This window comes from Acanthopagrus latus, chromosome 18 (genome assembly GCF_904848185.1).
Source record: "Acanthopagrus latus isolate v.2019 chromosome 18, fAcaLat1.1, whole genome shotgun sequence".
In the NCBI taxonomy this organism is placed as follows: Eukaryota; Metazoa; Chordata; class Actinopteri; order Spariformes; family Sparidae; genus Acanthopagrus; species Acanthopagrus latus.
The window spans coordinates 24,183,578-24,201,024 of record NC_051056.1 but is presented as its reverse complement, the minus strand read 5'-3'; the positions used below and the strand labels follow the sequence as shown (position 1 = coordinate 24,201,024).

Below are 17,447 nucleotides of genomic sequence, written 5' to 3'. Positions count from 1 at the left end.
TTTTTTCTTCATGACTTACTGCACTTTCCCCTCTGATCCCAAATGAATGTGACCTCAGTGCCCTGCTTTATTTGTCTTAAATGTATTATTTCATAAAGTAAATCCTGCTGATTACTAGATGCACCATGCTGAGACTGAGTCACTATGTCCAGAGAGATAAACTCGAGTCGACACAAGTCTCTGTTTTGATGACTCGCCACTTAACTTGATGAGAAATAAATGACTCAGACTTGATCCAGTATTAAACAGGTTTTGATGCCTTGTAATAAAAAGCCAGAGCAGCAGGTGAGACTAAGGTAGGATTTGACCAAGAAAAATGGCTCAGGACCTGTTTGAGACCATACAGTGTTGAGTCATGTTCGGTTTGTTCGAAAGCCGGCAAAATGTGTGTGTAAAGTGACTGCATACCAGTTTTTTTTCCACACCTGTCTCCTGTGTTCAGTGAGGTAGAAATGTTTACTTGACATTAAGCTGGGATGATGTCTTCTCCCTCTGAGTCCCTCTTGGGAACCTTCCAGTTCCTTTTTTTCTGCATTACTCCTGGAATAGTCAAGCACAGACTGTTATATGGTGCTGACATCTATGTATACTCTTTTTATTATCATCATTCAGGCACACTAAATTCTTCTCCTCGTCCTCGACCATTATTACTTTCCTTTCACTCCACAGTTTCACTACCGCATGCTCCTGTTCACTCACCTGTAGCACTCTGTGGGGAATCCCCGACTTTTCCTTAAGCGACACATCTTGTGCCCTCATTCAAAATGTTGCCTTGAATTTGGCTTTAGCCAGGACCCATGTTTACACCCAATGTCTGGAATCCTGTCTGGTTTCTTTTTTTCTACCAACAATTAACCTGTCTGATCCAATGGGAGTGCTGCTGCTGCTGCTGCTGCTGCTGAGACGGAGGTCAACAATTTCTTGCAATCCTTTTTTTATTTCCTGTCGTCTGTCTAAGAAAGTGTGTCTTTAACTCTACACATCACAGCCGCAGTATGTGATCGGCACTGTAAAGATTACCTTTCGCGGGTACAACACTTTGATCTCACTCCCTCCGTGTACTTATCCCCACCACACCTAGCTCATCTTATCTCTCCTTTAAACACCTTAACACATCAAAATCCCCCCATTTAAAAACACCTGACAGGCTGTGGTATTTACTCTGATTTACACAGTGTTCAACTGATCCAAAGTAAAGGCTTCTTCTGGAGAAACTCTACTAGAACAGGGTGTCAGCTTTCCCTTGCTCAACTCTCTATTCTGCACCTTCAATCATCTTATCAGTGTTTTTGTATCCTATCATTGGTGATGGTGATCCCTTAGCAAAAAGTAGTATACTTGAAGTTCATTTTATTAAGTATGTTTGAGTATAAGTATAGCAAGTATACTATGGACCATGTACTAATTTAACACTTCTCTGGACTAAATTGGAACATTTTAAGTATTCTTTATAAGGTCATTTTAAGTTTACAGAAGTACACTTTCAAGTATACAACAAGTACACTCATCTAAATACTAGTAGTGTACTAAGTATATACTTCTAGTCCATGTTTTAGTTTCTTAACATGTAAGTTTATAACAGGGGTAACACCTCAATGCAAATTTGTGTAGTGAATACCATTTTTATTCTGCTATATTAAATGTAAGCACAAGCCACTGACTTGATCTTATTCTGTACGTAGATCAAGATATACTAAGTATTAGTACTGATAGTTTGGCAAGCTCTAGCCAGAGATTTGCCATTTATTACCACACATGCCAACAGCTTCACAGACGGGAAGTCTCTCCTGGAAAACAACCCTTCACTCACGGTGTCAACATTTTTATCATCTTTGTTAACTCGACACTATTTAACCACAGAACAAGGATGTGAATTAACCCACAACCGTCTTACACATCATCTTATTCACAAACACATTCACGAACCATAATTACACCAACAACAACAAAATACCAAAGAGTCTTTGCGCCACAGTCCACAAGGTGCATTACAGTATACTAAAGTACAAGTATAAGCTTTAGTATTAAAGTATAAGTGTAAGTCCAAGTATTAATGTACTTAGTCTTAAGACTTTTCTTTGTACTTTTCAGTACAAGCCAAGTATACTTCACTATACTGTTCTTAAGTATATAAAATATAGTATATAAAAAGTACACTTCAAGTATACTGCCTGAGTTTTAGTATAAAATAAGTATACTTGTAGTACACTTGAATAAATCACTTTTTGCTAAGGGATCTTGAAAAAAAATGTGAGATCACATTGATTTCATGCAGACAGAGATAAAAAGTCTGTACATACACTGCACTGTTTCTTATTCTAACCTCTGATCCAGTAAAACATCATATTTACCTGTTGATTATATGTTGTATTATTGACTTAGTGAACCTAAGCACTGAAATACTCAAGACCTCTTTACTGTCCACCTCTTCAGATCACTGTTGCCCTTAGTGTTAAAACACAACAACATTTCAGAAGACTAGTGATATTTTGTAAAGCACAACATTTTGTTAAATGTTAAATGTTGTTAAAATGTTTTGATGCTCGGGACCATCACATGTTAGTCTGTAAAGGAGATATTTCTTTTGAAAACAAGGCAGACAAACAGCAGGATGAAGAGCAACAATATCTCCAGAGTTTCGTGCCAGCAGAGGGCCGTGCCAGCTGCAGCAGAAGAAAACATTGCGTGCGCTGCATTAAAGGAACGAGGGGCCATTATTTCTGACACTCTTTGATGAACTAATGACATAATGAACTAATGACCTCACTGGGATCACTCAGTGATAGACTGAAGAAAAAGGGGAAGCAGTTTCTCAACGTTTTCATTTTGACTCACTGGAGGAAGAAAAGCACACTTAATAATGAATCAGATCTATTTGGTGATTATATGCTGTGTTACTGAGCGCATTGGATTTACTCTGTAGACTGTTATTACAGTGGCCCTGAGGGGTCAAACAACATTTCACAGAAAAAAATTAATTCATGAACAACGAGACATCAGAAATAGAACATCTCAGAAACACAAGGAAACACACATTTCAGATAATACAACAACAAGACAAGGCAATCCACAAAAGAAAAACAACAATTCACAAGAGCCAGCATTTTAGAAAACACAACTGGGAAAACACAGCAACTTTTCACAAGACAAATGTTTTATTTTCTGACATGTTGTGTTGTAGTTTTTTAAGCAGTTTATTTGACAGTTTAAGTCAGACAGAAGAAAGGATGGTGAGAATTTTACAAGCTCTCAGCTCTCAACTTAAAGGCTCGGGGGGGCTTTTTTCTTCCCTGCAAAGAAAACCAGTTTACACCAAACCAGCCTGACCTGCCGAGTGGGTTCAAGATGTTTATTGTAGTCTGTCTGATACACTTGAGAGCATTATCTACATATCTTGTCAGGATTAGGAACTGTGATCACTTACTGGTAAACTGAAAAGACTTGCTGGTTTTGTGTAACTTTTGAAAAACACTACTATTATCCACGGTAAAACTGACGTAAAATAACCACTTATAACACACTTTTATAAGGTTTTCATAATGAGGCTCACTGGATGAGAGTAATATGTATTTATCCTTATGCGCTTCATATATCTGTCACAAGTGATTTACTTCCCTGCAAGTTTAACTCTGTAGCCTACCTGCATTGAACAACAGCTCTGCGATCCTCCCTCTCTGCGCGGGCTACACCCCTTCTTCAGCTCGCACCCATTCATGTGCGACCGCATTCCCATTCAGCTCACGGGCTCCCAGAGAGCAACAAGTGTGAGGGAGCAGAAGGAGAGAGGAGGCAAAACTGATGAGAGCCGGGACCCAACGAGGCTGCTTCTGAGTGAGTATACACAGAATCATGACCATTTAGATAGATAGATAGATAGATAGATAGATAGATAGATAGATAGATAGATAGATAGATAGATAGATAGATAGATAGATAGATAGATAGACAGATAGACAGATAGATAGGTCTCGTGAATCACACTAAAGTGTTCAGCATCTCTTCACTTCACTTCTCTGTTTTAAACTCTCGATCTGAATATAATTCCCTTTTGCATATCAAAAAAGAAAGTTTGGTGTCAGTCTCATGATTCACACTCTTCACATCATTTCTCCTTTTTTAACTCTCAGTCTGAATATAAGAAGTTATAGGAAAGTGAGTAAATAGGTAAGCAAGCAAGCAAGAAAGAAAGAAAGCAAGAAAGGACAACGGAAAGTTTTGCATCAGTCTCATGATTCACACTAAAGCGTTCAACATCTCTTCACTTCATTTCTCTTTTTTAACTCTGTCTGAATATAACTAAGAAGTTATAAGAAAGTGAGTAAATAAGCAAGAAAGAAAGAAAGAGAGAAAACAAAAAGGATAAAGATCGACACCCAAGGGTGGAAGCACAGAAAAAGACTGTTTTAAAAAAAGGAAAAGCTTACTGACAGAAACCGAGATAATGATCTTGACCCTGATAAGGCTTGTGGTTTACAAGATGAGACGTGTGGGTGTTTAGGATATAGATGGTTCAGATAAGTTCAGGTGTTGAGAACATGGCAGCTCCAAAAGCCTGAAAAGTTGGCGGGTTCGAGGGGAGAGTTTGTGAAATTCACTTGCAGAGGTGTTGGTGAGAGAATGGAAGAAGAGCACAGTGTTGTTTTGGAGATCTTCACTCTCGTTCGCTCAGAAAGTTGAGCCACTTAAAGGTAAAGAGTGTGAGAGGGAAAGTGACAGCTGTGTCCATATATCATGTTTGGAATTTCAATTTGCATTTTCTACCTCTCATCACATTTCTCCATGATTATCCCAACACCCTCTTGTTTTCGTTGTCTAAATACACTTTACGTTGCCAGCAGGATGAGATAAACGTCGTAACAAATTGGCGTGGTGTGTCGTTGTGTTATCTTTTTAATATGCCCAACAATGCAGGTACCGCTCTTTGTTGTGCTTTCTCCCTTTTTTGTCAAGCGTCTGAAATGAAACCCTTGTTCTTTTTAAGCATTCGGCGCGCTTAAGTGTGTGGTTGTGAACCGAGAATGACAATTAGAGTCACATTAGTTAGATAAACATTGATGCCTTCCAGCTACAGTATGTTAGACTGGGGCCGTGAGAAATTCACTGTCGTAAGAGCAATCAACCATGAGGTATGTAATTGTTCTTTCATTGTAAAAGGGTCAATTTTAATTTTCCTTTCATTTCATCTTGTCACCAGCTGACAGGCTGGTTTGCTTGCATGTATTACGGTTATTACTCAACATTCAGCTCAGGTGTAAAACTTCCGTGTAAATTCTTTGTCGCTGCAGTGAGACAAAGCGTCTTGTGTTACATGACTTTAACATCTAGACCTCTCGACTTGCCCACACGTGCTCTTGTTCAGTGACAATCTTTTAATTCCTCTTCATCAGCTCAGTTTGCAACAGTTCCATCCTAGTTTGACCAGCTTCGTGTTTACAAAACCCGTGCCCTCACCTCGCGCCGGCGCTTCACCCTGAGGGCTTTGACAGGGGAAACTGACATGAGCCATCAAGGTAAGAATAATGCTGGAAAAACCCCAAGTCAAATCAAGTCGAACGAGAAACCTGTGGGTCCTTTCGGAGCCTTTTCGCAATAGAAACCTTCATTGCTCAATGTGCGTCTTCGGTGGGTGACAAATAACGCTTATTTTCCCACGTCCAACTCTCTGGAAACAAAAAGCGGCGCAATGGCACGTCCCCACACGTTCACCAGAAATCTTGCTGTGACCCATTCCCAGGGTACAGCATCTCACGGTGAGCATATCCATCAATCACCACCCCCAGTGAGCTGCAGTCATTATCAGTGCGGTTCAGTATGCAAACTGTTTATCCCCTCCGTGCGTGGATCTGCCTGTCACTGTGTGTGGCTGTTTGTGCTGCAGAGGCTCAATGGTGTGACTTCACTCTCAGGACGGTCTGTGCGCTGCTCTCAATGCCCCATGCTGTCGGCCATTGTAAGTGCCCCCAGTGGCTGTTCCCCCTCTCGGACACAGGCTCTATTGAGGTTGGGTTATTGAGCAGGGGTTGCCTTAATACTCAAAGAAACTCCTTTTTTCTTGTTTTTTTTATCCTTTCCTCATTTGCATTCTTTGACAGTCATCTTTTTCTCCCCCTCTTTAGGTTTAGAGAGGTGAATGGGTTCGGGCTTCTCATCGGTATCCAGAGAAAGCGCTATCTGTGCTCCCCGCGCTGTATCAGGTGTCCGGACTGAGATCTGTACTTTGTGTGCTGTGAATGAGGAGGAGAAGTCATGTCTCAAGACGAAAGCTGTAGCAGAGTTGGCAGCAGGTGCTGCTACAGCTGCCACTGGGAGCGCCGGCATGAATCTAAAAGAAAAGTGAGTATTTTCAAGCCATACGTTTTTTTTTGTCTATGTTTGTGTATGCTGATAGGAGCCATATATGCCCGCCCTAGAGCCTAAAACAGCCACCGAGTGATCATTTAGGACAAGTGACCCTCTTCTTTCTCCCCTTTCCTGAGCCACCAACACACCAGCCTACAGTAGATCGATGAATCATGTAACTAGTGAGATTTAAAATGTAGTGATATATAGTTTATTACAATTTTAAAACCATAAACTTGGAAACTATGCAAGTGTATGTAGTTTTATGGATTTTGCTTAATGACTAGGCTGTTTTTCCTCCCAAGCACTTGTTTGTTTTGTTTGATTTTTCACTATTTTTATGCATGAAGTTGATGTAAGTTGGGAAATAAAGAACTATGAGTTTTTGCCCCCAGTACCCTCAGGAGGAGTATTTTGAGGTCATAAAATGACTTTTTCTTTTTAATTGGAACTTGGACCATGTGAGACTTTATGACATGGACACACTGTGAGTGTTTCCAGCTAATAAGGGCAGTTCCAGGTCATCTGCAGACTTCAGATAATGTAGCTGACAAAAATAAAGAAATAATTCAGTATGTTCAAACTCCTACAGATTGCACATCAAATGGTTTAACAATAGCTTTGAATCTGCTTTCGTCTGGACTTGCACATGTGTTTTGGAATCATTTTACGCACATTTCAAGGAATAAGAAATAATCATTAGGGAGTCCAGCTGAGTCTAAGTTGTACTTACATCGATTTCAGATTCTGTCTACTTCGACTGAGCAGAACCTTTACAAATCCCCGTAATCAGGGATTAACATTCCACCGCACTGAATTCAGAGGTATAAAATATTGCACATAACCTGTATGCTTTTAATGTATACAATGATGCGAATACCTTTGTTTACAGAGATATATCTGCATAATCCCAAGGAAAGAAAGCTTTGTAAGTGAAGCAGTGAATAAGATGATGGATATGTGTTTGTGTGCCAAGACAAATAAGTAAACCCACAGGCCCCGACAGGCTCGATGAGGACTTAACTGGAACGCCATTATAAAGGGGGAGAGGGGGCTGGTGGCAGAAACTTTGGAAGGTGGAGGTGGTGGAGCATGAATTGTCTGCTTGTTGTCGGCACGGCGCGGTGCAGGAAACAAAACCAGCTGTCAGAAAAGAAAATGCTGGAATCGTTCCACCGTCGTCTCGGATGAAATTCTCTCGGAATTCGCGTGCATGCTTTCACTTAAACGCACTCAAGCACACAAAAGAGATTACAGATAGATTATCATCCCAACCGCTGCGGCCTTAAAAGCTTTGAGGTGTCAGAAAAGTGAAAAAGACTAATATTCCACCTGCTCTTTTTTTTTCTTTGTAGTGTGCCTGCTGTGGGTTCTGGTTTGTCGTTCTGGTCTTACTGCTGTCTGCGATCTGGTTGTACATTTGTATGGTAACTTTTAATGACCAGGATGAAGTTAACTCGTGAGTGATCGCACACACACACACACACACACACACACACACACACAGCCACACACAGCCACACACAGCCCACATTGAATCCAGCACACAAAAGCCCAGAATCCTCGCTTTTCTTTTGCTTTATTGGTGACCTTTATTCTGCTAACCCCGCGCTGCCCTCCATTGTTCTATTATCAGGCAGGGCTTCACAGCACTGAAGTGGTGGGTGAACTGGTTCATGGTGGTGATCATCGTCTCTGCAGTGATAACCACCTACTGCGTCCTGCTGCTGGTGAGACTCTGATGTTGAAATAATGGTGTAGCTGCAGGATGGTAATTGCTGGCATGAGATTGGATGTTTGTAATAATAGCAAAATCATTAATAGAACATTTTAAAAAGTCCATTGTTTAGTCTTGCAGCATGTAACCAGACATTAAGTGAAGTTTTACATCAAACACTATCCTCACAGCTCTTCGCGCTGTTCCAAGTCACCCTGGGGGAACCACTCGACTTACACTGGTTACACAAGGTATTTCAAACATTTACCTGTTCGCCTGATTTTACCTGTTTCCAAATGTGAATCATCTACTGAGGTTTTTCAAACATCGTCTTCCATGCCATTGCTTTTTATCTGCACAGATCTTTTTATTTCTTGGCGTGATACTCATCACAGCGGGAGTCACGGGAGTCAGTCTCCATTGGGAAAAAGAATGGCCGACCGTTCCTCTCTCGCTCCAGGTAACAGCAGAGCCGAGCTTCCACCAAATGCACCAACTGTCATTTCTGTGAACTTACACGAACCCTAGATGTGTTTTGCATGGCAGCCTGTATGCAGGCAGTGTTTTCACCACCGGCTCAGCTTTCTAAAACGTTGCGAAATAACAGATGAAACATTTTTCCAGGTCTTACTGCGGGCACACTTGTTATGAGTCTGTTTGTTTTTAATTTGGTTATTTCCTGCTTTATAGGCTCTCGTCTCATGTGTCATGTTTCTGCCGTTGCCTGTTTTCACGCCCTTTTTCTGCACACCTGCATCTCCTGTGGCCTGGTCCTCGTGTTTTTAAGATTTTTACATTTAGGGCATTTGTCCAAAGTGACTTCTAGTAATTTGTGCATATATTCATACACTGATGGCGGTGGCTGCCATGGAAGGTGCCGACTGGCACATTAGGAGCGGTTTTGGGTTCAGTGTCTTGCCCGAGGACACCAGGGGACTTGAACCAGTGACCTTCTAAAAACAAGTGTTTTCAGTGTTCCTGATTTGTTCCATTTCTTTCTTCCATTTTTGTTTTCTTAGTTTCTCCTTGTTGTGTTTTTGTGGCCCAATTTTTGTGATTTGCCCTTTAGTTCTCTGCTTTTTGCTTGCCATTTGTCTATCAATCTGCCGCTGGTTGTTTTGTGTTTGGGTCTCTTTTTGCCTCACACAACAGCACTAAATAACTATTCTTTGCATTTCCAGCCAGACTGAGAACATGCTGCTAACCTTTTCTTCTGCCTGGTCTCTTAACCACACCCTCGCTACAGAGACACTTCATTGAGTCCACAATGCAGGACATCAAATGGTTCATGTTATTTTTTTCTCAGTATGCGGTTGTTTGTTACAACAATGAACAAAATGCTGCAGGCGGCGAGACAAAAGATGAAAAAACAGGACAGTGTGGGAAATCCTAAAGTCAGAGCGCAGACGACGAGAGTCACGAGACCGCTGTGGGTGCTCCGATTCTCTCCAACCAATCAGCGGTCACCTTTTCACATCGGCTCATCTCACTTGGAACCTCAACAGAGCGGTGGTGAAAACAAAGGACAGGATGGAGAGCCAAAACTTTCTGACAATGGGGCCACGAAAATAATCATTCAGATGTCTAACAAACTGATCTAAAAAGGGATGCTTGATGTAAACACAGCTTCAGGATTTTTTTTTCTTAGGACTCAACTGTGTGTGGGAGAAAATAAATGGCTCCTGGGTACATCATGCGCTTTTGGCTTGTCTTGACAGGCAACAGGTCCGTTCTTGCAGTTTGGTGCTGTTGTGGCATTGACCCTGCTGAGCCCTTTCATCTTCAGCGGCTTCAACATGGACAAGTCCAAGTGTGAGTCTCAGATTTCATTCAAGACCACACACTGACAGGATTCTTAACATAACGTGTAAAGAGACAACACTGATGCCAACATGATGAATCTTTTGAAAATGAGCTTCATTTGTCTTTGACTTGGAAGAGTTTCTCCAAGATAAAACAGCTAAACTCTCTCTATCCCACACTAGAAATGAAGAGCATACAAAACAATACAAGAATTAGAAATGCAGTGCTGATATTTACTCACACAGTAGGAATAATACTCATTATCTACACACACTGCTAAAGGGACACAGGTCCTGTGTTGACTCAAGGCAGATCAAATAGCTGAACAGGATCACCTTATTGTTTGACTTTTGCTGTCCTCAGGTTCTCAGTTCCTCATGGCGGTGGTGTTTGTCGTGGTGTCGGTCGCCATCTTCCTGTGTCCCCTGTTCATCCAGTCTCCGTGTCTGATAGAGAAGAGGAAATTGCCTGAGAAACCAAAGCTCATTGGCCACCGAGGTGCACCGATGGTGAGTAATGTTATAACTGACAACACCCTAAAGATACAGGAAACTGCAGGTTCCAAAGAAACACATTTGGAAAGAATCGTCATGGTTAATGCACTGCTGTTGTAACAGTTTACACAGTCAAAGGAGGGTACAGTTTACAGATCCTTTAAAGGGATCGTTCGACATTTTCTTTCTTCTTGCCAAGAATTAGATACAAAGATATGTACCACACAGACAGCAGAAACTGTAGAGGCAAAAATGTTGTTAAGGCTTTGGCTCTGAGCTTTAACGGCGGTGGCATTTATTTTCATGACATGACAGTGTTAAACTTCTCAGCTCACTCTTGGGAAGACAGTGAATGTGCTTTTCTGAAAAGCAGACATAAAACAAAATCAACTCTCCTGCCATTCAGACCAAACATTCTGTGTTTACTATATGTGTTTACCACTATATGGGCTATTTCTCTTTACTGATCTAATGTGTTCAGTGACTTTGCATTTGTTCAAATACTCCGGCTCAGGTGTGAGCAATCGTCCAGTCATGTGAGGGCCTCATATGTCACGCTGCTCTGTCCTTGTTAGTTTGCTTTGCTCCTGGGTCACCAATAAGCCTGATTTCACACAGTGTACGGGGCTGTGTGTTTACACAGTTTTAGGGTATGTTGTGCGTTGTGTGCACATGAGTGTGTCTCACCCATCTGTCCTCCCCGTGTTCAGCTGGCCCCAGAGAACACCATGATGTCGTTCAAGAAGAGCATCGAGTGCAACGTGACAGCCTTCGAGACAGATGTACAGCTCAGGTACAGTGAAACAGGCCTCAGATAAAAAGGCTTTTTATAGTGGCTGAACATAACAGTAAAGCACATGAATGAAACTTTTTTTTTAAAGGAATAGTATTCTTTGATTTCCACACACCCATTACACTAAATGAACATTTGCTAAGCCCCAGCCCCAACAGTTTTTGAAACAATGATTGATCTTGATCTCTTACAGACGTAGACAGAAGCAGAATTCTCTAATGCTAGCTTGAAAATTGCCATTTTTTCGGCAATCGCCAATTTTTTGGTGACTGCAGAGTCCAGCTAGTTAACCCTAACAAAGGAAATGTGACCCTGTTCGGCACTGGACTCCGATGTAGAAGGATCCGGAACCAGATCCTTTTTTTCCAAGGCAACAAACAGACTCTTTCAGTACCAGGCATCATTGCAAATAGAGGTTCCAAGTCCTGCTCCTTGCAATGCGCCCGGTGGAGCCTTCATTCTGAAAAAAGTTGTATGATAGGTACAACAATGCAGGTAGAACAACGCAGGATTTGGGTTAAAAGGATCACTCTAGTGGGATCTCTCCCTGGTCTCTGGTTACCATCCTGACATGACCAAGGATCACTCTCCCCACAGCCCTGTGCGCACTCTGACATGCTGTGCCTACTGGAGCTGCGACTGAACAACGTTGTTCAGGGAAAGGGTTTAGCAAATGATCAGATGCTGTTTGTCCATTAATTCTGAAGGCTGTTGTACTTTGCTTGGTGTAATTCATGAAATGCTCGTGCAGATTTACCTACAGTTTCCCACATAGCTCAATAAAGCTTAGAAGTGCCATAACGCAACTTTAAAATGACATTTCACTGGTCTCACAGATGCTTATTATTATTTCTTACTGCTTTTCTAACCTAGTAAAGACAGAGTTCCCTTCCTGCTGCATGACCATAACTCGGACATCTTGCTGAGAACGACCAACGCTAAAAGCAAAAACTTCCAAAACAAAAACTTTAGTCTCAGCACTAACTGGACCTGGGAGGAATTACAGAGTCTCAATGCAGGTGAATGGTTCCTAGAGGTGAGAGCTGCACTTTACACATGCATGTCCACACGCTTGCTCCTCAAGGTTTATGTGTTTTCATGAAGCGTGCTGCAGTCACAGGAAGTATCATCTGACTTTTCAGACAGATCCTTTCCGCTCAGTGTACAAGCTCTCCGAAGAGGAGAGGGAATTATCCAGGACTCAGTCTATACCCTCCTTACATCAGCTCCTCGACCTCGCCAAGGAGCACAACGTCTCAGTTTTATTTGACCTATATAACCCCCACACGGAAAATGACACATTAGTCATAGTCGACACCATCATGAGGTCTGGCATTGACCCAAGACTGGTAAGTCTATTTCCAATCCATCAAATCAAGATATTTAATTTTTAATATTTTGTAAAGGTGTGTATTTTCCTTTTTATAGGTCCTCTGGCTTCCTCATCTTAAAAGAGGATATGTTAAGGAGACTGCTCCTGGCTTCATCCAGGTCTACAGCGACAGGGAAAAGCTTGAGGAAAACAATGGAACCTTCCTGAATGTGAAATACAGCAAGTTAAAAATGGAAGAAATCAGGTATAACAAAAACAAAAGAAACTCTACACACCCATAGTATCTATCTAGTAGTGCCATGGGGCATGCACAGTAGTGCGTTAATTGGAAGTGTGTGTGAGGCAAGCTGAGACACAGTGCTGGCGCTGAGTAAAGAGGCGCAGGTCTAGGTCTGGCCTTCAGGGATGAGATTCAAATAATGTCCCAGCCCAGGAGTGTTGTTTCACGGATGGGCGAAGATTTCAAAGAATGAAAAGCAGTGTAGCAACACGTTTTGAGAAAGTGCTGAATGAGCTCACTGCACACGGACTGCTTCATGACACAGGCTCTCTTCATGTCCCTGACATGAAAACTAATAACTTGGCGGCACAAGTTATCACTGTTTACACATAAACACGTGGCATCTTACAACTTTGATCACAAAGGCACGTCTGATCAGGTCTCACGACACTCGTGATTGCAGCGTGGGCGCACGTCTGTCTACATGTTTGCATGAACTCACTCATGATTTTAATATTTCATTGAGTTTGTGGTTTAAACCACAGCTTTAGATCTCATAAGTTGTCAGTATCCTTGTGCAACACTTACATTAGTCTTCTTGCTTATGGTGAACGCTACACTGACGGTGGATGGCTGACACAGACGAGTTTTCAAGTGGGCAACAGTGAAATCTGGCGTCCCAGAAACACCCCCCTCCGTGTCATGTTCAGGGCCCAGCAGGGGTCTTGCCTCTTCATCCAACGCCGCTGGCTGCTTCTCTCTGCTGCCTCCGACGCAGCTTTGATGGCAGAGCGCGGGCTCTGGCCTCTGACTCTCAGGTCTTTGAGCAATCTGGAGGTACATGTTGCCACAAAACTTCTGCACCCCGCCCCAACAGGATGGACTATAGTATTCCAGCCAAAATGTAGTGCTTCTGCAGCTTGCTCGACATAGCGTAGATGTTTTTATGATGATGAATCATTTTTTATGAGAGTAGTCGAGCAGAGCACTGAGTCAGGCCTCATGGTGACTGTAGCAGTCTATGGTGGAAGTACTGTCTGCCGATGCAAAGCACAGAAGGAAACACAGACGTTCAATACGCAGAAAAGAGACAACTCACACAAACACACAGATATTTACTGTCCTGTCTTCCAACACACTACTTCTGCATATATTTACCTACGTTATATAATTCATGCACAGTCTTACTTGTCCTATATTTCATGCCAGACTCTGCATTTTCATCTTACAGGGATCTTCAGAGCTCGAACATTACAGTGAACTTGTGGGTGGTTAATGAGCGTTGGCTGTTCTCTCTGCTGTGGTGTGCAGGGGCGAGCTCGGTTACCACCAACGCCTGCCACCTCCTAAAAGACATGGAGCAGCCTGACTGGGTCATGGTGAGCAACACATACAGCCTGCGCCATTTAGAAGCTTGTGCTTTATTTCACCTTCCAGCAATAAAGAGCATCAGCACTTAAAGCACTTATTTGGGAGCTGACAAGTTTGTGCAGGTGTTCTCAAAAATATGTGACACACCTCGAACCAATTGGGCATGTTTGTGTGTTTCAGGCACCTCGGAAATACCTAATCATCTGGGTTGCAGTGGACATTACCTCTATTGTGATAATGATTGGAGTTTACATCATTCAGCGGTAAGATGAGCGGATGTTTTGCAGTTCATTTCTGTGTCTGTTAATAAAACTGTCCATGGGTAGGGAAGTGAACAGACTGACTCATGCACTTCGCTCTCTCTTACCAGGAAAACCGACTGCTTCTGCTCCATGACAGGTACTGTACATTCAGGTTATGATACATTAACAGATTATTTTCACAATTAATCTAGTCATCATTAAATCCATAAAATGTCTATGAATATTTTCCGTAAGCCCTAGGTGACATCTTTAAATCTGCAGTCCAAAAACCCCCCCAGATATTTTCAGTTCACTATCATATAAAACAGGAGCTCTGGAACAAGTGAATGTTTGGTCTTTTTGCTTGAAAAGGGATTAACCGGTTGTGAAAATAGCTGCAGATCACCCTTCTGTCGATGGACTAACCTATTAACCGTCTAACTGTTTCAGCTCTAGCTCACATGTCGGCAATAATGCCACTAAAAAAGACAAGACAAGACTACTAGCATGCACTGTTTCTTTTTTCTACACCTGGGTGTTGCAAACAGTGTTCACAGTGTAACAGCTGTCCTCTTGATTAAAGCGGGTTCAGCTATCGACGTACGGCAGAATTATGAACGCGTACAACGGACAAGCGAGCAACCGATGGACTATGCTGCATGAAACGAACCGATCAAATTATACCAAGTAAAGAGACATTAAGTAACTTTTTTGGTGATGCTTTCTAATGAGTCACCCTTTCAAACAGATTTATATGTTGTAACTCAATTAAAAGCTGATAATCTAAAATTCTTTTTGCTGTATCTGTTTGATCACATAGACCCATTTAATTAATAACAACTCATTAACATTTAAAACTACAAATATCTGATGCAACATAACATCATGATTACTAAACTGAAAAGTTTACTGGCTATAATTTCGTTTCACGACCTGGTAATAGAAATGCTGCTCTTATTACCAGTCAATGACTCATCAGTCAACGACTACAATGTATTATCCATAAACAAAAGAAGTTATTACAGCTTATAAACTTTTTTATAAATGGTGCCTTATTAGAAGGCGGTACCTACCTCTTCTTTTTTTTTTATTTTCAAATGAAATGGATGTGTTCAAATACACAAATTTAATCATTTATCTTTTTTTTCTGTAACTTTTTTTTGTGACAGGAACAGAGAGGCAAAGAGACCAAATTCAAGCCTGGAATGAAAAAGAACTGTATCCCTTCTTAGCCACAGGGTAGTTAACCTGATCAAAAACCGCCGTCTGCACTGCTACAATGGTTTGGACCTGGACCAAGAAGAAAACAAGCTAATGTGAATATTCATAAACTGTATTTCGAGGCCATTAAATAAGAATGTTGTTTTTTTCAGAGATTATAAAAATGTGAATCACGTCGTATGCCACTGGATGGCAATTTCAATTTATGGTTTCTGCATGTGTCTGGCCAGTTAACTGGGTTTTTTATCTTTCACAGGGTTCTGAGTGTTTTCTGTTGCTACTGAAAATATGTCGCTTCTCTGATTGTTTCACTGCATCGTGCACTGTAGACTGCACTGAACTTCTTCTTAGCACTTTACGTCACTGTTTATTTTTCTGTCATGGCTGTTTGTTACAAAACGATATATTGTGTCATTATTTCAGGAAGCATGTGTATCTACTGTAATCTGAGCCAAAAAACACTACAGCTATTTTATACACTGCCGTTTGTCTGTGTTTAATTCTCTGTTACGTGATTAATTAATGAATTAAGATGAATACATGCATCATATACATTTGACCAGTTGCTTTACAACATACATATTGTTCCATGTTGCCTTACGTTACAGTTAAGCATTTTTTAAAACGTATTTTGTGTACCTCTATCATTGTTTTCTGGTTTCTTTGGTGACACATTTTCTGAACTGTGTCTTTGCATTAATTAACACAAAGGACCTTTTGTATATCTTTGAGACAACTTTTGGAATAAGTATAAATATATAATAAAATATCTTTTTAAACAATCAATTATGCTTGATTGATGCACATTTTTATTTATGAGCGAAAAGTGCTACAGTGGTGAACATAAACAAGGTAAATGCACTCAATTACTGTGCTCAAATACAATTCTGAGGTGTTTTTAAAATTTATTTATGGAACTAACGCTACATGTCAGAGAGAAACATCATTATATTTGCTCCACAAGTTACATTGCAGACAAATATTTCATAAACCTATAAACCTACATGGTACGGTATATGAAATACACACAAATTGTCTAATCTGATTCTAGTACAAATAAATAAATATATATAAAAGGGATGTACAGCTGTTATGTGTTGAATGTGTACTTCCCTGATTTTGCATTGCACTCCAATAACACTGCCTGAACTCGCAACTGACAGTATCAGAAAAAACACATAAATCGCCGTTTTTTCATGCCGCACGTCCGAACCTGACGCCTACAGTACCCACAATGCACCCGGACAGCCGAGAGTTCGGTTGGAGATTCGGTTCAGTTATGCTAGCAGCTGCTAACGTATGTAGCCCCGAGCCGTTAGCCTGAAGCAGGGATGAAGAGCCGGTTGCCGAGGTCCGGTAAGCTCACTTTTTTAACATTTTCAAACCTGTGGTGTTCAGCTCCAAGCCTCCGCTGACTCACCGTCTGCTGCCCGGCATTAGTCTGCGGACGGCTCCCTCTGGAGCCACAACAAGCTTTACACAACTTTTATTCAGATGTTCAGTAAGCTAGCTCTCTCCCTTAAGACCTGTAAACAGTCTGTCTGGGTTCCCATTTGAACTGTGATTTCCCAGCACCACCTGAACGCACCACTAGATGGCACGCGACGCAAGAAAATGGAGGATGTGAGGAGGATAACTGAAAAAAGAACGTTAGCATGGATCAACCGCTTCATTACGTGATTAATCATTAAATTATGTTGTCATGTCACGTACAATTTAAGCTAAGTCAAGTGGCGTAGTTTAAATATATTAACACCGGTGTCACTGTGAGGCTGCACCACCTTCATGGGCCGTTTTCCATGAAGGCGAGGCATGAGAGAGGGGAGGAGGAGGAGGAGAAGAGGGAGAAGGAGGAGGAACATGTCACGTTCTGGGGCCGTAGTGCCCCCCCCCCAAAAAAACAAACTTCTGGAA

At 41.5% G+C, this 17,447-nt stretch overlaps 1 protein-coding gene and 1 long non-coding RNA gene across 8 annotated transcripts in view; one reads left to right on the top strand and one right to left on the bottom strand.

Annotated features, from left to right (window-relative positions):
* Positions 1–3,067: 3,067 nt before the first annotated feature.
* On the bottom strand, positions 3,068–17,372 carry LOC119007171. Of its 6 annotated transcripts, none has more exons than XR_005071049.1 (6): positions 16,954–17,372; positions 13,888–14,045; positions 13,288–13,736; positions 11,041–11,122; positions 10,195–10,305; positions 3,068–3,827 (listed from the first exon to the last, which is right to left on the bottom strand). It is a non-coding gene; the product is annotated as an uncharacterized LOC119007171 (long non-coding RNA). The 6 variants fall into 6 exon arrangements; XR_005071050.1 differs by lacking the exon at positions 3,068–3,827 and adding an exon at positions 7,963–8,100; XR_005071053.1 differs by lacking the exon at positions 3,068–3,827 and adding an exon at positions 9,875–10,037 and having other exon boundaries at positions 16,919–17,372.
* The window catches only part of dlg3 (discs, large homolog 3 (Drosophila)), an 87,448-nt gene continuing 86,755 nt past the window's right edge, over positions 16,755–17,447 (top strand). The window contains exon 1 of one of the 2 annotated variants that reach the window (XM_037076604.1): positions 16,755–16,889. In XM_037076604.1, the coding sequence (XP_036932499.1) occupies positions 16,865–16,889 (25 nt within the window). In that variant the 5' untranslated portion in view covers positions 16,755–16,864. The remainder of the gene's footprint in view (positions 16,890–17,447) is intronic. The other variant, XM_037076615.1, reaches the window with a different exon arrangement.